Genomic DNA, 21,916 nt, shown 5'->3' with positions numbered 1-21,916 from the left:
ATATATGCCCTAAATGTACCACGATAGCCTTGTACAGTTGTTTCATTATGTTGCATAATCTGTATATTGCGGTAGGGGTCAGATATATTCGTTTTCCTCCTGATTGCAAAACGACGAACGGTTTAAGCCATCACGTTCGCTAACCAGATCCAAAAGCCATAAAAGGTTTAAAAACAACTGATTAACAAAGCTGTAAGGGTAATTGTTGTTGAGCGATGCCGGAATCGTGTGTAGAATTTTTTTAAACCGCTAAATCTCTTTTTTTCTTGCATGCCCTCTTTATCTCAAACAACGACGAAATGACCGGCAGTTGCGTATTTGATTAAACGCGTCCTCAGGTTACAATGTATTTCAGGCACCGTATCCCGCCTTAAGGTACTACGCACTCGATAACAATGGACTTAGGACACGATAATAAAGTGACGGCTAATGGTTACCCACGCCTGTGCCAAACTGATCTAAGCGGTCAACTGAATCACTGAAAAGTCGAAAGTTATCACTTTTATTATTGCCAGTTAGTCATCAAGTAATGATACGACTATGACTATTTTTCTTCGAATAGGTACAATCAGCTGACCAACTTCTGCCGTACTTCGTGATGGACGTCCTTGGCTATTGGACTCCACTGCCCGGCATCTTCGTGGCGGGCATCTTCGCCGCCTCGTTGAGCTCGGTAAGCTCCGGAGTGAACGCGCTTGCATCGGTCTTCTACGTTGATGTCATTGCCGTCATCAAAGAGGGCATTCCTGACAGCACTGGTGCGAAGATCATTAACTTGCTTGGTAAGCCAAGGCTTCGCCAGATGTGAACTTTAACTGGAAAGTGTTGGGAGTGATAGCAGGAAGGCTTAGTATTAATGGAATATAGTGGCAGAGTATTAAATAATTAAATGATGTGCGCCATCTTAGATCTTAGAAATCGTAGATCACAGTTAAAACTGTAACCGCATTGAAAATAGTTTTCCATCAGAACTGAAAAAATGTGTTTTTGCGATCTCTGTGCGAGCTTTTGCCCTCGGTTAGTCCTGTTGCTAATAATGTCGAACGGCATCAAATAGGAGATCTAACGATTGAATGAATTAGTTCTTTTTTTTTTTTTTAATATAGCCTATATATTTTGTAGTTTGTTATAATCTATGGGTCGAATGGTTTATGGCGCCAGGACTGGTATGTTGTATCCAATTTACAAACATATTAGGTTAATTTAAGTAATCTTATTTAAGCAACCTTTAAACGACAATTATTTTCACTAATGAAAAAATATAGGTATTGTGTAATTTATTTTTCTCACGTTTATAGAATTAAATGTTTATATAAAACCGATAACGACTAATAGACGACGCATATTCTATCCAAATACCGGTGCTCTGTGATATTTCTTATTCTAGAAACTACTCGGTTTTTTCACTACGAAAAAAGTACACCACGAACATCTTTCTATGTCCCATAAATATCTACAGCCTATGCGGTTTCTTTAAAGAAAAAATTATTATAAACTATTCGACGATCCTTGTTTGTTTATCGTTCTGGATACTAACATCGCGCGGACATATTCATACACGTGCTATGACAACAGCCTGAAGCGATTCATTAGTCAGTCAGACAATCAGACCACGTGCGGTCTGTATGGCATAGTATAATGTAGTAGTTACCCACCGCCTCAACCACGCCTATTTCGAAACACGCTAGCAGCAGTATTAGCAATGGCTTCACAAATTTTTCTATGTGTATGCGAGCGTGCTTGTATGCGGTTTGCACGTCACGGCTGCGTCAGCTCTCAGGCAGAGGAGGCTGCCTCGTAGAAAACTGTAAAAGGTCGTCCAAACGATTGTGATCGTTCCACTGAACTAACCGATTAAAACCAGTTTTTGCCTAATCTCTCAGGCGTCATTATTCAAAATAAGCTACTACATTGCCAAAGACAGCTGTCCCATCTACCTCGTAAAAGACGCAACTCTGATGGCGACAGTGGCGATGGTGCCTGAGCTGCTCATGCTACCGGTGGCGTAAACAGGAAGCAGGAGCGATGAGATGGAATAGTTTTCCCCGCCAGTGTCACAACAAAATGGAGAGCGAAAACAGTAAATGACGAAAAACGTTCAAATTGACCGCAATCAATAAGCTTACATCAGTTAATCACCAGGTTTTAAAGTTGATCGAGAAAGGAAAAACGGGGAAAAGGTGCAAGTTCCAATAATGGAATGAGGTGAGTGAGAAATCCAGGCGCACAATCCGCGGAGGTGAGAAACCTTAGCAGTAGGACCATGGGTGGTCGGTGACGCCAGTAAGATGGTGGAATTCCACCGTCACTTCCGACTTAGCGCCGATTTTTTCGGTTAACATAGAAAACACGCGTTCAGCCAGCCTGCATAATTGAGTGTCATCAAGGTAGAAACAAGCGCGACTATGACCGGCGGTTCTGTGAACCGAAATTCGTTGACCTCTCTGAATTTTTCTATATCACTCGCTGCTTTCCTTTCTCTCTTTATGTTTCTTCCCTTGAATCCAAAAGAATTGGCCATAGATAGACTTATGTATACGAATCAAAAACTACGATGTGACAGTGACCTCTCTGCGAGCCTATCAGATAACATATATACGTACTCCAAGCACCTCTGCTGATTCGAGCCATTGTACTGTTGTTTAGTTTACTGTTTTTGGGCACTCGACTTCAATGGATTCGGATTGCCGATAGCGATGAACACCGTTAGCGTGTCAGCTATAGTCCGCGCGTACAGGAAAAACATTTTATTGTATTGGTCTAACTGACGACCAAAAAAACGACAGAGGTTGACTGGCTGTCTGCTGTTATTGTTTCCTTCCCTTTGAATCGATTTAATCCATTTAGGTCTCCGGTCCATTCAGATCTTGGGAGTTGACGCGATTGATCCGATGCGGACGATTCTTTGACGACATTTGTCAAATAACTGAACGTACTTGGCGGCAACGGCTGCTCAGACTAGCGGCGCAAATTGTCCGATGTTGCTGGGCCCATCTAGGTTATCGATGACCATTGCGACGGCTTCTGAGCATATAGATAGATAGCTTTTGTGCCGGCAAACGACTGCTTCGAAGGCTTTATTGTCGTCGAAAGGAACGACGACGACACGCAAACGATGTCGGGTACCGCGGCTGGGTGCCGGCAAGTGGCTGGCTTGCTCACCCGCCGAGATGCTCTAGCTTGGACTTCCTATCCGGTAACTCCTAACGAGCCCCCTGCAGAGCAACTGCCGCACCAAAGTGACATCGAAGTCCAATCTAGGGAAGAAGGAGATAAAAAAGAAGAATGCGTCGACGTATCTATCTTTCGTCTCTTCCGGTCTCTCTAATATATCTAGCGAGCTGTCCTGTTTTCATTAAGGGTTCGACGGGATAAGTTTCGTATTTTGAAGGTGAAGCTGATGATGCTGAAGGCAACTATTCCACCAAACAGCTCTGCTAAATGCACGTGGTTAATAGATAATATACTAACAATATTATTACTATACTGTCACCCTCATTTTGCTAAGGAAACTATTGATACGAGAAAACTTTTCTGCTAATTATTTGACCGACTTGTATGCATCATTTGTTACTCATAGCAAAAATAGAAAACCATTAATTGGGTTAGGGCATAACCGGCTTTTATGTCTTTGATGCTGAAGCCATTCACTGCGTTGCAAACCAGTAATGTAAGTTCCTTGTAAAGTGCTAATGATATTTCGTCAAACTTTCTTTGTCTCCGCTATGGCAAGGTGTAAGACAAAGCCCAGCTATTTAGATATTAATGTTTTAGTTTTAAACACATACGAATTAATACGGTGATTTATTTTGTTGGACGACACGTCGCTTACCCTATACACGTCCAATCTCCATTCACAGATGTTACGTGAAAGCCCAAACTGTCAACTTTCCACAGCTTCGAATTTTTCTCCTGATCGCCCTAGAAAAACTCGTGATTTCAATACTCATATACCATAAAGCAATAAATCCTGAAGTGCCAGAACCTAGTAACAGAATTATATTTTATTGGGAAGTTTTTAAATACGACATATCGTAAGCGTGTCACAGCGGAGTTAACCCGCAGGTAACTTCAGGAAATATTTAGGCTTTTAGAGGTAACCCTGTACCACACCGTGCGTACGTGTACCCACCTTGGTGACGGCTGGGCCTGCGGATGCCGATTGATACCTAGTAGCCCTCTTCTAGTGATGAGGCATGCTAGCGCTAGTACAAGAAATACAGAAAATGAATACGGCAAATAGATAAACAAACTTTCGATGTTCCCGCTGAGCTGTAACTGACCGACTCAGAGCGGTTCAGCACCGTTTGCCCTGCTGGCCTAGACCTGCGATAGGCCGTAGCACATGGCACAGATAAGTAACTGCTCCCCGCACAATCTAACGGTGGCTTACGGGCGTCAGGACAAAAATAAGGCGCTTATTAAATTCAAGTATACAGGAGGACAAGCGGCTATACGACAAACGGTAAAAAGCAGAAAAAACACCAACTCATTTCACGCACATTATTGAAAAGCACAAACGCCTACATATGCCTCGGTTTGGCTTAAGCTCACAAAAAGGAGGCTCTAGTTATCAAATGAATCGTGTCATTTTACTAAATCCTATTGTTGTTACTATTAAGCACCAACCTCCGCGCCTACCCCTCACCGTAGTTGGCCCACATGTTCACGCTACCACAACCCTCGACACCGTAGCCAATCCGGCTGGACTGTTCCTCCGTGGTTTTCGGTGTTTAAAGTGCAACAGTCTATGTTCTACTGTGTTTATACTCAGTAGCCTGTAAATAACTCCCGCCTTCCGCCCACTGGACTTAGGAAGCTTCTCGATGGTGCAGTGGCTATCTGTTCAAAGTATTTGCTAACAAGGGTCAATTGTCTCTAGAATAGTTTTATTCTTTGGTGTTGTTGTTGTTCTTGTTCTATTGGTTACAGTAACCAGCCACCGGTTTGCTAAAGAATCGTCCGTGGGAAAGAGAGGTTCGCAATAGCGGTGTTATTAATCGTGATGAAAACGACTTCTGCTTTGTTTACGTTAGGTGTTGCATTCGGCATCTCATCGATTGGTCTTGTAGGCATTACGAAACAATTGGGAAACGTACTAGAAGCGTCGCAATCTGTCAACAGCGCAATTGGAGGCCCGCTTTTAGGCCTATTTACAGCTGGAATGCTATTTCCTCAGATCAACACCACAGGTAAGAATTGTATCACCAATGCTACGATTAAGATAGAGTACATTTAATATCATGCTACATCAGCAGCGCATAACAAACACTTGGACGAAGGACTGTTCATTTCAGCGATTTTTATTTAGGGATTTGTTGGTCGTTATAGTACCCGTTCGAAACGTATTAATGGTTATGAACAGAAGCTCGCATAGTTCATCTTCACTATGTAGATGTTCATAACTTCCTTCCGCTGCTATATCCAAGGTACACTAGAAGGACATCTGTGGCGGAGTCTGGGGAAAAACTACTAATAACTTTCACAAGCGAAAATTTCCTGTAAGCTATCGACAGATAAAAATTATTTTGACGTATTTACTGCCACGAAATTGTACCGAGCCATTGTTTTGTCGCTCTACTTTACGTGTCACAACCTTAGGTAAAGTTATTGGGTATCATATATTTTGTATTTAACATACGAGGCTGTGGAACATGGCGTTCTAAGTAAAAAAAAAAGCGCCTTCTGCAGTGTCGCCTTGAAGGTTACCCCGTCGCTCACTTGAGATATATCGAACTCCTACATGAATCCCCTGTGAAGCAAAGGACCGTCGTCGGTGGGGTCATGTCTGTTCAGCATCCATTCCTAGGACTGCGGCAGTGTAGTCGCATGTGAGTGGCTGAGTCGGGCAATTGAACTTCTACGCTACGCAGCAAGCGAGTTACGTCCTTTTCAGCATTTGTCATACTACGCATGCGACGCACCGCTAAAACTCGTAAATAAGCACTCTCACGTTCTGTACAGCCTCTATTGTAAATTTTAATCGAGGGCTGGTTATTGCACCGTCATGATAAAACACGGATTTCGGTTCTGCGCAGCCTTCTACAAGCTGGCCTGTAAATGCGCGCATTGGCCGGTCACGGCGGTTGTAGACAAACTATTATCTCAACCGTATCAGTCAACTACGTGTTTTTAATGCTCTCTGTGTAAGACCCAGCATGAAGATTCGTTTCGACGTCTAGGCGTATATAGTAATCTATGTGATATTATTACTCATGCACTACCAACTTTTCCGAAGTCGTCGATCGAACATACCGAAGTTAATGCGAACTATTTCGAGGGCGGCGAGCAGTCGATGTGCTGATGCTATATTTTTTACTCAATTCTAGGGCGTTTCCTTCCTTCCCTCTCAATTTTCCACCGGTTGGAGCGTCACTGTCGTCACCGCCGCCGAAGGCTTAGAAGTTGATAGGGAAAGCGGGCGGGGAGAGGCAAGTTGGGACAAAGCTTGTCTTCACAGTGAAAGTCGGTGCAGCAGGTTGGCTCAGGATAACGATGGCCCCGTCATCCATTACGACACTTTCTCTTACACGTGCCTCTGCAGGCTTTTCGCAATGTTTCGCTCACTCACTCGCTCACATTGCTTTTATTCAATCCTCTCTTTCTTCTTGCTTCTCTTCACTCTGAATAAACGTCGTCGCCACCAGCACTGCCGCGGCTGCTGGTGCTGTGACTGCCGACATCAGATGATCCTTATTCTAATTTGATCATCACGGGTGGCACGGAAACGGGATGGCAGAGAGGGAACGGCGTCTGCTTGGGCAGCATTGCGCCTTGGATCATTCACACCAGCAAACACACACATAAACACTGAGATACACGCAGCAGCTACACAGCGCTTGACTTCGGCGATTCTAAAAATGCGTACACGTCATAGATTGCTGCGGTAGGAGGCGTCGATGGGGTTGGTGGGTTAGGGTCGAAATCAGGGTATGAGGGGCTGCGAACGGTAGGATCCTTAATAGTGACGGCGTACAGCCAGCTATGGGATGCAGATTACGTAAGCTGCCCGTTTAAATGAGTCACGTGGTGGGATGCCAATAAAAAGTGAAAAACAAGCGATTCATAGAAGGCCACAATGACCCAAGTGGCTGAACAACCCAGTTAAGCGGCATAGCAAAGAATGACTAAAGTTGGTGGAACAAGCGAAAGGTGTTTTTTAAGGCAATGTTTGCTAGTTCAAGGAGCGCACTGCATCCGAAGTGAGTACTGTTGCGGCCATCGCTACCATGATCTCCTTAATTCGACTACATGTGTTATACTGCAAACGGCTTCGAGCTGTCCTACCCACAGAAAGGTATCGATGACCCATTACTCATCTGCTGCCTGAAAATCTGCCTGCGCCGTGTCCTACGGATAGCTGCGTGCCGCCAACTTGACAGCTCATTTGCCGTTTCTGCAAACGCCGAATCATGTAAAATCGTTACCGCCATCGCTAAAAACTCTTTGGTGTGACGAGCTCACCAAGCTAATAGGACAGAAAGCCTTTTCGACTTTTTTTCTCTGCTTCGCTTCTTGCGCCATTATAAAACTTCAAGGCGTTGCGACCGCTCTTTATGCACTCATGACAAGAAACTAAAAAGCAACTGTCTCTGCTATACTGGCAACAACGAACGCCCAAAGGAAACGATGACAATGCCGACGGTGGCTCTGACGTGACTCAAGCTGAGAACGTTCGTGACTTCAATGCGACAGCGAGAGAATAAAGACCAGAAGGAAAAAAGAGAATCTGAACACGAGCAAATTCATTGACGACGGCGAGAGGAAAATTATAAATGGACAGGGAGCAAAGTGTGAAAAACAGCATTCCATTCGGGATGTAGCAGAGCAGCGATTAACGCCTTACAGAGGGAAAAAGTATACGGCTGACCGGGAGGCCTGGTGGAACCAGCCTGTTTCATGCTACTGGCAATAGATAATAAATATTTCAGGGATTGGTAAACTGACAGTTGGAATAACGAGAAAAAGGCAGATGGACATGAAATGCCAGGGAAAACCAGAAAAAGACCAAGACCAAGGGCTTTCGTGGTCGCTTTCATAATCACTTCCACTTTTCGTTTTGCTGACGCTTGCCATCTGGATGGCTTCCTGTGGCCTGATAGAATGTAAACAGGAGGGGAAACTGGTCCTGCGGATGTTCGCGGAGGCTGGCGAACGAAACAACGGACCATGCTTCCCAGCAAGAAAGGCTGTAGGAGGCACGGTGAGGTTCATTCTATTCTGTTACGCTTTTTCCGCTACGCCATTCACTTATCGCCTGTTGCTACTGATCAAGCCTTAAGCAAAGGGGGACCGAATGATAGTTATGTCTTTCCCATCCAGTCCTCCTCCTCGATACATTTGATGAGTGGCAGACGGTAGCAGGGTGATAGTAACCGTCGATGAAAGAGAGGGATGGCGAAGTAAAAGAGAAATGGCGAAGGAGCTAACGTGGTGGACGATGGATGTATATATAATGCGCGCATAGTTTGAGGCGGAAAACGATGACGCCACTAGTGAACTGGAAGTAAAGGCAAATTTAAAGACAAAGTAGAGCGAAAGGAACCATAAGGCAAGGAATGGGCAAAAAAAGGGGTGCCAGGCCGTCCACCGCCAACTGTCTATTACTGATGCTGCTACTGCTTCTGACGCCCATCGTCTATGGCTTCGGGTCTGTCTCTCTTGCCTACTCTCTTCATCTGCTATTCGGTATCCGATTTTTTCATCTGGAGCCCCCCTCGCTTCTATGCATCGTGCTCACTTCACGTTGTTTCATTGTCCTCTTTTATCTTTTATTCGACCGCTCCTTTTAATCGATTTCTCGACTTCTCCTTCCTTTTACCACAGTCGCCCTTCGAGTTTAGAAGTCGATTGTACGGCGAATGAGCAAACTGCCGTTGTTGATCGCGGGCTGTAACCGAAATGTCAGCGGGACAAATAATGGCCAATTAGGCGTCCTTTCCTGCTTCCTTTTTTCGGCCTGTAGTCATAGTCGTGTACGAAGTCGTCCGGTTTCTTGTTTTCTTTTCCACCTTTCTTCCGCTTTCCCCAACCTTTATTCCCTCGTCTTTTCCGATGGATGGGCGTAGCAAGACGGTATAATACTGCCAGCGGGTAGTTAGCGCTCATTTTGAGATCATCCCGCAATTGTATGTACACACACACACACACACACCTTCAGAGATCCATTGTCGTGCAAGAGTATATGATTACGCAGGCATTTCACCAATCATGCTCCTCTGGAAAATCTTGCTTTTTCGATAGCTTTTTATCTTTCTCTAAACTTTCCTTGCCTGCCTTTTTCTTGAAAAGGTAAAAGAGAGGCGATTTATGTGTCCAGTAATGACAACATGTATCTAGCTTCGCCAGTAGCTAATGTTCGCGTTCGGGTTTTAGGGGTCTGGTTTGATCCGGGCCCGGTTCGAGTTTGCCTAAGCCTCGTTGCTACTGTGTGGGAGAACCGGCAGCCACCGTAACGACCCACTCTTTTAGCTATTTCTCTCTGACGCTTCTTGCACTCATTTGGGTCGTTGTGCGCATGACGTCTTGCTCAGTGGGGTTTCAGCCTCCCGGCCGCTCTCGCAGCCCAAATTTGCTTCTGGTTTGGTCGGGCTCGGTTTGCATTGCCTTATCTATCTCACTTCACAATACAGTGATCCTGCAGTAGTACCCTGCCGTCTTTCTCAAACTGCCCAACAGCGGCGGAGGGAACCCTTCCTACTGTGTCCTGAAAGAACTACAGCAGTTAATGGTTGCCACACTGGGACGACCACACTCATGGCGTTGTTAACGGCCTTTTTCACCTAGACGCACCTTTGTATCCACAGCAAAAGAGACTTATCGCTTTTGCCACGCAATGTGCTGACAACCCACGTTGTTTACCATATGGCCAGGCAAGCCAGAGCATGCTGAGAGGTCTGTGAAAATCTTCCGCTGAACCTTTATGTAGTAGTTGTTCATGCCACGTAGGTGCGTCGTTGACAGACGTCGCAACGATGCAGGTGGTCTTATCCAAGACGCTAATTTTTGGCCAGTGTTTTTCAAAGCACTCTCCCTTCCATTCGCAAAACCAATCTCATCTCTGAATGACTCTTCATTTCACATTAACTTTGCAGGCGCACTGTGGGGTCTTTTTGTGTCGTTGGCAGCGTCTCTTTGGATCAACATCGGCGCGATGATTGCCGGTCCTAGCAATATCAGGCTTTCCACAAGCTTAGCTGGCTGTCCCGTCAACTACACTGCCGTCGAAGAAGCTATCCCCACGTATTTACCCTATAGGTATAGTTGAATCATTACAAATGCGCTATTGACATTATAAACTGGTACTGATTTCATTATGCATTTGGTGTCGTTGAGTATCTATAAAAAAACATCTAGTCTGTAATGTGTGCCGCATGGTAATTTTTGTAGAAGCTGAAGCCTCTTAGCATTGATGCCCAGACAATAGGCAATCCTGCTGTGTACGATATATCTTATGCGTCCGTGGACACAGTATAGACAATGCTAATATATTCTTCTAAGATAATAATAATAGTATACGTTTATAGCTGTTCTTTATTTATGTGTTCACAGTATATTGGCGTACATTTTCATGTAAAACAAACATAGAGGGGAGTGTTAAGCTACTGAGCTATACATGTTTACCGTATTGGCCTCCTATATACATACATACATACATATATCTATTATGTAACAGTAAAAGAAACGCAGATTTTCAGTTTCAAAAAAGTCAGCAACGGCGGACGGACTAGCTAAAAAGTAATTTGATTACGTTATTCAGTGTTGGCTGCTGTGCGACAGAGCATATGGAATATGGAGAGAAACAATGAAAACTTGATCCGGATTCTCTCAGTGAACGGTTAGCTTTATGGTGGTTGTTATGGCACCTTATGTTTATGCCGGAAACCGACGCTTGGGACCCCGCTGCAATTCGTATGACGCTGACACCCATCTCGCCTCCGTCCGAGTGCATTATTATTAGTTTTCCGGTAACCGTCGCAGACTTTATTGTATGTTTCTAATTTTTCATCATAACGGCATTCAACAGTTCTGTAGACAGATGGAGTATATTGTCGGGAAACAGTGGTGACTGCAATGACGACTGTAGTGGCCTAAAATGCAACCTGTTCTAGCTAGCTATAGCTATTCGCTTCCTATCATAGATACTGAAACCGCACTAGATGGAGAAATAAACCGCTTTGCTCTTCTTACGTCAAGCGGCAGCGGACCAGCAGCGGCACTTTCTTCACGGCGGTTGCTATAGTGGTTTCATACTCCCCCAAACTAGTAGATTCTGCTCGCAATGCATGAGCGATAAACTCTTGTACAGAATGGACACGCGCAGGCCTTTGTACAGGCGGGCAGATAGGCCGACTGACCCGACTCTAGTCCCCTCGTTTTCTTTCCACCAAGGATCTGGCAGCCGCAATGGCGATGGCAACCTAAAAGAGGCATCCTCATACGACCCAATAGAATAGATCTACTCAGTCAATGCCTTTTCTTATTTCCAAAGACTGGTTCTCTGCTGACCAGTCTGTTTGCATTGGTGCGTAAATAAGCCGACTCAACAACCAATAAATGATCCATACGGGCGCACCATTCGACTATACGTGTGACAGCTCTAAGCTCCGTTCGCCTGGCCTGGGTTCCGGCCTTGGTGTGGCCTTGTTGTGGCCGACTGGGGGCAGTTAGATGCTCTAGGTTACGAAGAAAACTGGTTTCACTTCCCACATGCAGAATTTGGGGTGTAAAGGAAAACAAGGACGCTACTGTGGCGGGATTTTCAAGGAGAAGCACGTATAGCCGTCACCCTTTACTGTGCTTTGCAATTCATTGTGACAAGCAAACATTTGCACACCAAGCATTTGCTTTCCGTTGAAGTAAACAAAAACATCAACTTTGTTGAAAGCGGTTGACAGACGAACCGACGACTGTCAACCGTAACGATTGCTGGCGTCTTTCACGTTCAGCGACTTCAGTGATGAGACTAATTTGAACTCGAAAATACCCTATATGTATATAGATTCTTATGCCGACAAATGCTATTGTGTACACGCATAACCTTCCGTATATATAATTTTGATAAACCCACCAATGGTATTTTGAGACAATTGTCCACCTGAAAAACGCGTACTGCACAATATGTGATTAATAAATAATTATGCTTATCGCCGATGGCATATGTAATCATATTGACAAAAGCAAATGTTGTTTAAGCAGCAATCTCCTACAGTGCTTCTGTGATTCTGTGCTTCCGCGAATGTGCAAAAAGTGCTACACATTGCGTCATACTGCTATTTCTATTGAGACTACGCTCATTTTATTTCTTAAACAAGGATACCATTCGTTTAAGTGTACGTAATGCGTTTCACCAGATGCTCAAATGGCCCACGCATGGTGCTGAATGAAGACAAGACGAAATCGAAGATATTCCTCGCACATCGCAGACAGGATTAAGGGCATCCTTAAAGCCCATGGTCCCTATAGAACAGGTGATGTAGGACCGTTGTAGATGATACAGTGTACGGCGTACCTAAAATTCCTTCACAGTAGATCTTGCTATGACTTTTATTCAGAGTTGATAAGATTTGAGGTGCTTCTAAACTAGCACTTGGTTTTCCGTTGGCAAAAACTAGGATCGAATGAAAAAGATAATCTACTGCCAAAATGAAGAAAGGCTGTTCAAACTAGCTTAAATGTCATTGTATACTACAGATAGATAACAATAAAATACTGAGCTTTAAGTACTATATGGGAAACTGTCGCTACGTATGCAAGGCTATCTCGGTTGATACGTGGTGCCAGAAATAACGAGTGAACTCGTTTCCTCGTCCTTAAATAACTGCTGTGTCTGGCGTTAAGTGTAGGCGTGGCTATAGCACGCACTTACAATTGTTAGAAAAGATGTGAAGATTTATCCTAAATTTACTTTGGCGGCAAGTACTTGGAAAATGCGAGGTGAATGTTATAGCACGGTTAAAAAGGGCACATCGATATATTTCCGTACCCATTTCCCTTCAAGTTTCGCATCGAGGCACACATACGAGTCCATACACCAACGACGCACTCACACTGAAAACTGCTAGACGATAATTACAAGCTCATCTACACAGGCTCGCAAGGAACAATGACGTCGGAAAAGCCAGCGAATCGAACGACAGAAAACAGAATGGTCCAATTGTTAGCTTTCGTCGTTATAGCTATGAAGATAATGATCGGCGCGGCGCGATAACCAAAACAATTGCGAATCTTATCCCACTATTATTATGTTAAGTACTATTATTATTACTGTCGTCATCATCATCATCGTATCTATCACTAAATGTTTGTGTTTTTCGTTTGTATGTCGTTTGCGCAAAAGTATCCCCGAGAGCAACGTTCTATGGGTGTACCAACTCTCACAGCAGTGGTACTCGTTAGTAGCGTTCGTGCTAGTATTTCTGGTAGCCATGCCCATTTCCTTGGTGACGGGATCCCTCGACGGATCTCAGCTTGACCCGCGCCTCATTCGACATCCCGCGGATATTTTTCTTTGGTGGATGGATGATGAAGAACGGGAGCGGTGGCGTTTCGATGTGGGCGAAAACTTCGTAAGTGTTCTGTGTTACGGTAGGAGATAGGATTCTGCGTTAGGAGCTTAAGTCACGACTAAAGTTTTTTCTCGCAACAGCAGTCAGTAATCAATCTAGAAGAAGAATGAGTACATTAGCAAAAGAAAACATACAAGTTCTTGGGGATAACTAATTAAAATTATCTACGAGAATCCGCACACACTTGTAACAAACTTTATTCTTTCATCTAAACAACCAAGTTAGTGCAGAACCGAGAATCAGAATTTTCGAAGGTGTCTGATTAACTATAGCTCTTACAAAACTGATATAAAAAGATATATCTCAAATTAACATGGGAAGCGCTTACCAGTACTTTTACTAACAAAACGTTTCTGCATATTGCTATTTGTCTTGCTTGTATCAAAACAACAATGAGCAATGTTCAAAGTGCTTAAAGGAAATCACCTGTTAATGCCGCTTAGAGTCGCACCCACACATTTACCCTTAAAATTTTCTGCCCGCTTAATATTGCTCGCTAACTGCTGCGTAGACAGCTGTAGAGCGACCGATCTATACCCAGTGGGCAGTAGATACTTGACTGGGCGGGTGTCATTGGTATTCGAACAGAAGTAACAAGTCCTTTGTGCCACCTCGCTGCCACTGGCGGGTGCATAGAAAAAAAGGCAATTAGAAAAAGAGAGTACAAAGGACGGACAATGAACAAGGTATCGAAGAGTGGGTTTTGCAACAACTATCCGTTTCGCCATCCGTCCTTCGCGAGTTAGCCTCTTGCACTCAGCGATGAAGCTGTACCTACCTCTCACGACCAGCAAGCCATCGATGCAGTGTCACAAACGAAACCGCAGCCGTTTGCTGCTAGCCGCAGCAATTTGCTCCCTAGTCCAACATTTAACAGCCACATGCATTAAGATGCATTGAGCGTTCTTGACATCAGTAGGTCCGACGTCACCACTGGTCGCCCATTCCCCTTTAGATCATCGACGCAGCTCGGCTAGTAGCCAACCAACAAGCACTGTTCGGACGTGCGTGTAAGTGTAGGTTAGCGGTTACCTTCTTACCCCTTCTTGCAGCTTTTTCTCAAGGTTCATTTTCGTGTCGTTCGGTTGGGGTTGAGCCAGGTTTTGAGCCTTCTCTCCACGACGTCGCTACGTGTTCTGTTAGGTCATGTCAGTCGGTCATTTCGTTCCAGGCACCTTCGCTGTCTCACAACTACTAGTAGAAGTGGTGGTAAATGGAAGCAAGAAAGCCGGAAGGCAGAAGTGGGAGAAGTAGAAGGAGTGAGCAGAAGTGAGGGCTCGAAGCAAGTTCGAAGGGAAGGACAAGGATTGTGTATGCTTGTTCACACGCACATATGCACAGACATTTAAGAAGGGAATGTGCAGAAGAGCAAACAACGAGGGTTTTCCTATTCGGCTCATTTCAATGTCCGACCCGTTCCCATCAACCTGAAAATATCCGGCTCATCCCTATCGTCGATAGATTAAGGATGGCACACTGCAATCACTTCTCTGCGTGACGCTTGCGACGCCTCGTCCCTGTCGCGCCAGCCTTGAGGTTGGCTCTATTGCCTTGCTCATTTTTGCCACCAGCTCCCATAATCGCCTTCAGGATATGTGGCCGGCGTTTTCCTTTCTCTGTTCCACACCTCATTTCTACTTCCCTCGTCGATCTGTCGCCCCAGTCGCTGCATTCAGATCTGTTCGTCTATTCGAACTTCGTCGTCTTTTTCTCTACCTCTCGTTTTACCACCGTCGCACTGCTTCGTTTGCCGTCTGCCGTTGTTATCTTCGTTCAAAGTTCCCTAGGCTGTTACTGGTACTGCGACCGATGCAGCCACCGCTAGCAAACTGACCAGCTACGTGACTACCTCTTACCTAGCTAAAAGATAGCGAACTCCTCAGTAGCAACTGTAGGAAAAACCAACGAGAACTTTGTATGGCAGAAACAGTTATAGTGGTCAGCTGCTGCTGCCGCCGGCGCTACCGAAGCCATCGCCGTGTGCCAGCTGGCGCCCCCCGTCCTGGTGCGCCTCTCATACGCCGCCAACAGCCGCGCCGCCCGAGCACCGAACGGCGGTTGTGGAGCAGGACAACTTCATATCCTGTGCGCCCTCCTGAGAAACATCGTCGTTATCGTCGACAGACCGCTATGCCCTCACTCACCCCAGTAAAGGACGACTGCCTGCCGGTGATGTATGGGGATTAATTACTATGAATAGAGCAAACTGCCGGTGAAACAACAACAACAACACAGAAGTAGCAATACTAGTGCTAGTGATCACTTTTCGGCTGATATTGCGCTAATAATGTGTTCGTCTACCAAACTTAGACATACGTGTCGTGCATAAGTTCAAAACTGGGAGTAGACATACCGAAAGGCAGCCGTTTGAAGCAGTGCTCGAGGGCGTAAAACTCGAAACATATATTTCAGCGGTCGTTCAAAGTAATACCTAATGGTGATAATACCGAAACTAGGAATCGCAATATTTTAGTAATCGTGTAGTAATCAGTGAATTAAGTGCTACAACAACATCAATCGCGGGACGACAATGTCTATGCGACCGTGGCAATGAAATATGCAAGCCGAAGGCGACAACGTAACGAGAGCCAGAACAGAACTGTTTTGACGAATAAAAATTGGCCAAATTAACGTGAAAAAGAAGATTATTTTTGTTGCGCTAGGAACAGCGTCACAGAGGACAACGGGACACGTAAACAGACAGAGGCACCGAACGTCCTTAGCTCCCTTGCTCCCTGGTTTCTGCACGTTTCCGCAGCAAGACCACTTGAGCAAAAATCGGATGATAACGCTGACAATAACGCGCTGCAGATAATGCAATTAACGTCCGCGGGGGGGGCGTGCTTGCAGCGTCGTTTTAATTCTGTTGTTCCATCGCTTCGAAGCAGGCGACTGTTCTTACTACCAATCCAACGACTACCTCTGCATTTATATTCACTCCTTTTACGCGCGTTGAACGAATGGTACATCGACCGAGTAGATTTTTTTTACGGGTTTTATTTTATTGGTCGAAATATATAAGACGTACACTACTTGGCTATATATAGCGCTATGCTGAAACCCGAATTACTCAATCAATACTGCTGCCTAGGTTATGTGAAAGCTTAACAGCACATTGTTGAGCATTGATAGATATTGTATCGTTTTATAAATATCGTCAGCTGGTTTGCCATTGATAGCTAAAGTATGTATTTCGTGTTTGTTCAGAAATTACAAGAGAAGAGAGTGTGTAATTTAGGTGAATATATGATACAGACTCTTCTAGTGTAATGCATTCTAATAATAACAACAACAACATTGCACCAGAAGCTTTCCAACGATAGCATCACCTTTATAGCTATACGGCATTGCAAGTACAGCACCATTCTCCTGCACTGAACCGTTTATTCCCTAGTTTAGTCCTGGCAGGAAGCGATGAGACGAGGTCTGGTCATCAAGTGCAATATGCAATAAGATAGCTGGAATATGAGTGCATTTCCGTCCGTGTGTGTTTGTCAGTGTGTATGTTTATGTGGATGCGTGCGTATTTTGTATGTGGTAACCGATTGCCGTTGGTCGTCTAGCCTTTTCGCGCTGATATTATGTAGACCTAGTACATTTACCTCCCTTTCACATACCCCCGCACATATATAGCCCGCGTCCATTACCGGTTCCCCGCATTTTCCAGTTCCCATCGATGTGAAGCCAGGCCACATTTCCAGGCCAATAGAGTGTTAAAGAGTGCTGAGAGAGTCGAAACGAACGAAGCTATTCTGGGGCGCAAAAGAGCTGCTGATGTAAGTTAACATTCTTAACATCGATGGACTTTTACGCAATGAACAAACAAAAAGGCCTTTCAGATGCCAACCGAAACGCGATGTGTGCGTAATAACACTATAGTCAATGATACTCTCAGCGCAGGTAACAGCTTTACGAACTCCCCGATATGACGTTTAACTGGCTGCCGACAAATCGTTACCCAGTTCCCTGCCGCATCGACTACATACAGGTCACGGTAACTAGTACTCAATGGAATCGAGCGGAAATATAGTTTTTGTGCCGTTGACTGAACTACTTAGTTTCTGAAATTTCTTGAACAATAGATAGGTCCGGACACTAGGTTTGACTTAAAAAGATATGTCATCCACAAAAAAAATCTGAACTCTATGAGAAAAGGTTGCCGAAAATGCAGACGAAAGGGAGTACGTTAAGCGTACACCCATAATAAGGTTGACGCAGCCGAAGCAAAGACCGTTTTGTACGTTGCTTTCTTACGAAAGGGTCGGCTGATAACAATTTTAAGCATATCGTCTAAACGGTTAGATAAATTAATTTGGAACCTGAACAGGTTCCTTAAACAAGTGAATTAGACACTATCGTACTGAGGAATACAGGAAGTTTACCTATGCCTACTTAATGAATCCTAACTCGAAGACCAGCTAAATACGTACTACCGGGTAGAATTTGTATGCGCTGTGTATTTCCAGACTCACTTATTTCATGAGCGTATTAACTTGGTGAAACGTGCCATTGGAACTGATGTCCTTGCCACAGGTGAGCTTCGATAACGAAACGAATAATCACGTCACCGATATAGGTCGCAGGCTGCATGATAAACCGGTCCTGGATAAGGTAGGACTGCGTCTTTGAAGCAGCCAAGTCGAGAGAACAGTCGAGATTTTGGAAGGGACACGTGATACTCTGTCCGATATACTGATCTGATAGCAATAAAGGGGCGGAACAAAAGGGTGCCGCAAGCCGCTTCCGCTGAAACGGCAGTGATGATGACTGTGGCAAATGGAACGGCTATCTCGGAAAAGCATTGGTTTATGTGGCGAGATAGAAATATGCTTCTCGAAACTCTCTAGAAAACGATGGGGTCGATGTTGCTTCCAATCCAAACTCAGAAAGTCCCGCCAATAAAATGTGTTGTCTTTGGGAAATCGTATCGGTCCTTATCTCCTTGTCAGCTTCGATGTACACGGCAGCTAAGACTCGTGACGGCTGCTTGCTGTAATGAAATAGCCTCGTTTCGCGCGTGCCATGGTACATCATTCGGCATATACCTACCCTGAAAATTTATACCTACTTTAACGTAGACTGAAACACCAGTCAGCAGTAAGCTGAATGCGTCTACCAAAGCAAAAATCCGTTCTACGCCTTTGACATCGATATCTTCATTAGTTTACCACTATGTATGCACACTGCACACATTCAGTTATACGTGTATTTTGACTACATATACTATTTTTAAATCGGCAACAATGTGCTAACTTTATTACTCCATTAGTTCAGTTTATTAGACATGACGCGCGTCTACCCTGTTTATGCCTTTCATGTATTATATGACGTCGGTGCTACAATCGTTAATGACAATCATTATCAATCAACTTTTTACTGTTTTCTTTAATCCTTGCGTGATGTATCCTACTGCCATCCATGCCGTTACGGCTACAGGAAAAAGGAGAAGTCTTCGAGCCCGGAAAATCTGTATCATCGTTCTCGGGCGTTCGAATGTCAACGTCCTGCCCAGCTTCACGTAAATCAAGTTTTTCCAGTATTGAAATGAGACGTCGACATAACTCTGTCTTTATGACACCATACCTGTCCGACGTCACAAATCCAGCTGTCAACGATAACCTCGGCTCAAATCGGCGTCAGTCGCGCCGATCGACGCGGTATTCCGCGTCAAGTACCCGATCCAAAACCCGTAAGCCCAGTTTCACCGATTCCGAGATGATGCGACGACAATCTCAAGTCTTTATGGCCGCGTACATGCCGCCATCGACGCCACCCGCAACAAAATTGCCGCTTACGTCAACGTCGACTATGAGTGCTACCATTAGCGAACACAATGTTCCACCAGCCAGCAGCTTGCGGACCGGTAGACCGTCGGGACACTATTCGTTCTCCTACGCCGATGAAATTCCAAACGAAAAGACGCTGTCACCATTAAATTCAACCATTTCCGAGGCGGCTACTAGCGACACCGGTCACGCCAATACCAACATCAATAACAATAAATATGACGGTGACAATAATGATAGTTACTGTGGTAGCAACAACGATCTGTACAAGCATCACATAGAGAGGTTCTAGATCGATGTATTTTTTTCTTGCAACGAATGTTTAGCCGCCGGAAAACGATGATAACAATAATAAAGAGTCTTTAAGGCATTTTTGTTGTGTATGAGCCCGTTTCACAGGATGTACGTACGTATTGGTATATTAGCAAAAACGACACTAAAAAGAAAAGCGTGTACTATATAGTTATAGCGATTATGAATCTTCATTGCACTGGCGGGATGGATCAGTAAAACAGATACGCTCGTTGCCGAACGGCCGAACGGACCCTTGGTCCTATTCTCAACGAGATTGATTAGCCTGTTGCGAACAGCCACAAGTTCAGCTCTATCGTAAAGCCATCGTTTCTGATATTGCTTCAAACTGATGCTATTCTCAATCCTACTCGATGTTCCACTGACTTTGCTTTGAGGATTAACGCAATACATATCCATCAACAAGAGGATCCGGTTTTTGGCCGGCGAGCTATTAACAAACAAGTAATAGAGTTAATAAAAAAAAAAAAACAAGTAGAATTGTTTCTAAGACCCACTGTAATCAAAATCGTTCCATTTGCTGCAGGGTAAAAGACAGCTAGTGAAATGCGTCCGATGCAACCGATATACCCGACTAATGCTCTCTAACACTATTGGCTTTGAAAAAAAAATATTTACACACGAGAGGTGTAGAAACAATCAAATTAACTTCAATATTAGATTAAATTTTATGATACAAGCCATTGCATTGTTCAAATATGCAACATGTGTGTAAAAAAAAAAATATATATATATATACATTATCCTACAACGGTCTCTGTATTGGAACACTGTGTTAAACAATTGTTGTACAAACAAATCATATTTATGTATAGACCAACATACTGTCGGTGTGGCAGTATCGTCAGCATCACTAGGAAAGCCTACAGACACCGTGTTTTTGCCATGGGTTTTACGAAAAAATGTTTATTGGTCCGGTCACTTTTTAAACTAACAGATTGACATGGGGAAATTTTTCGTGCAAGCTACATTAAGTATAGGTAGCACGGAACCTTTTACCTTTACTCGCATTTTGTGCTCTAAAGCGTATTGATGGAGCGTCTATTTTGGTTACTGGCGAATTTGTTCGGCAAAGAGAGCTTGCCATAAACAAGCTAACACATTTTTGCATTTGTAGTATATACATACTTTGTTACACCTACTTAGTTAGCTATATATCAGCGTCCTCGGTACACACAGGGTACCGCTTGAATTTTTTTCTAAATAATTCCTTAAAACCGCAAATGATCGTTGCACAGGTTACAGCTAAACATAGAAACACGCTTTACAGAAAAGGTATCCATATCATAAATCTGTTATATACAGATATATAATTTCTATTAGGTACATAAAGTATTTAAATACCTTTACAAGCGAAAAGCGACAAACATTTAAAATCTTCCTATTAAAATACAGTGCTTTGTTATTACATTAATATCTGACATTGTCTATGCTCGTCTTACTTTGGCCGTTGCCAAAACTCGAACGGGTGGCTGATTGACTGTACAGCCATTGGCCGCTATTGCTAAAATTAATTTTTCCCACCGTCGCTGCCTTCATGTCAACGTTTAGGCGGCAGTGAGTTTAATGCAAAAAAAAAACTATTCCTTTTGCGGGATACGAATGTTTATTAGATATCCTTCTCTCGCTGTCTCTCTTTTGCTATACATATATATGTATATAGAAAAAGAGAGAATTTTGTTTTTAAGGTTTACTTCCTTTCTGCATATATATATATATATATATGCAGGGAGGAAGTAAATGGACTTACATTGTCTTTGTTTCGCTATTTTACCATCTCGCGAGAACAAAAAAGGACGCCAGTTGACTTTTTTGCCAAATAATGTCTTATTATAACTATTTATTAAGTATATATTAGTAACATATGAAGTTATATTAACAAGCAATTAGTTTGTCGGATAGCAGCAGCCGAAACTGGCGTTGCCAAAACCCGTATTTTATTCTGTCGCTTCAGTTAATGATGGTGTTTTTGTGTATGCATCTGTGTCTGCATGTTGGCATGTATCCATGCGCATGTGCGTGTGTTTATGCGGCCTGTGTTTATTTCGGTGAACTTTTATTCAGAGTAATGTACGGAATTCAGATCTTGTCCATTCAGATCCCGCGAGCAGTACTGAGTTGTAATAAATATATATTGTTATTATCATTGTTATTAATAGATTTATTTTATCATAATTCTTCTTCATCTTAGCAGTCTTTCTTTCGTTATGTGCCCTTAGTGTATTATTCGGTCGCCTATCATTATATGTA

The 21,916-nt window shown here is 43.8% G+C and overlaps 1 protein-coding gene across 4 annotated transcripts in view; it reads left to right on the top strand.

Annotated features, from left to right (window-relative positions):
• LOC111255402 (sodium-coupled monocarboxylate transporter 1-like) overlaps nt 1–21,818 on the top strand; it is a 45,697-nt gene extending 23,879 nt beyond the window's left edge. For 2 of the 4 annotated variants that reach the window (XM_022817340.2, XM_022817338.2), the window contains 5 exons: nt 563–782; nt 5,037–5,192; nt 10,095–10,257; nt 13,340–13,568; nt 19,005–21,818. In XM_022817340.2, the coding sequence (XP_022673075.1) occupies nt 563–782; nt 5,037–5,192; nt 10,095–10,257; nt 13,340–13,568; nt 19,005–19,646 (1,410 nt within the window). In that variant the 3' untranslated portion in view covers nt 19,647–21,818. Of the gene's footprint in view, nt 1–562; nt 783–5,036; nt 5,193–10,094; nt 10,258–13,339; nt 13,569–18,034; nt 18,102–19,004 lie in introns of all 4 variants that reach the window. The other 2 variants (XM_022817342.2, XM_086977663.1) reach the window with 2 other exon arrangements.
• Nucleotides 21,819–21,916: the final 98 nt, after the last annotated feature.

Source organism: Varroa destructor, unplaced genomic scaffold (assembly GCF_002443255.2).
Source record: "Varroa destructor unplaced genomic scaffold, Vdes_3.0 BEIS01000001.1, whole genome shotgun sequence".
Classification (NCBI taxonomy): Eukaryota; Metazoa; Arthropoda; class Arachnida; order Mesostigmata; family Varroidae; genus Varroa; species Varroa destructor.
Note: the sequence above shows the minus strand (reverse complement) of the source record. Positions and strands in the feature narration are given on the sequence as shown.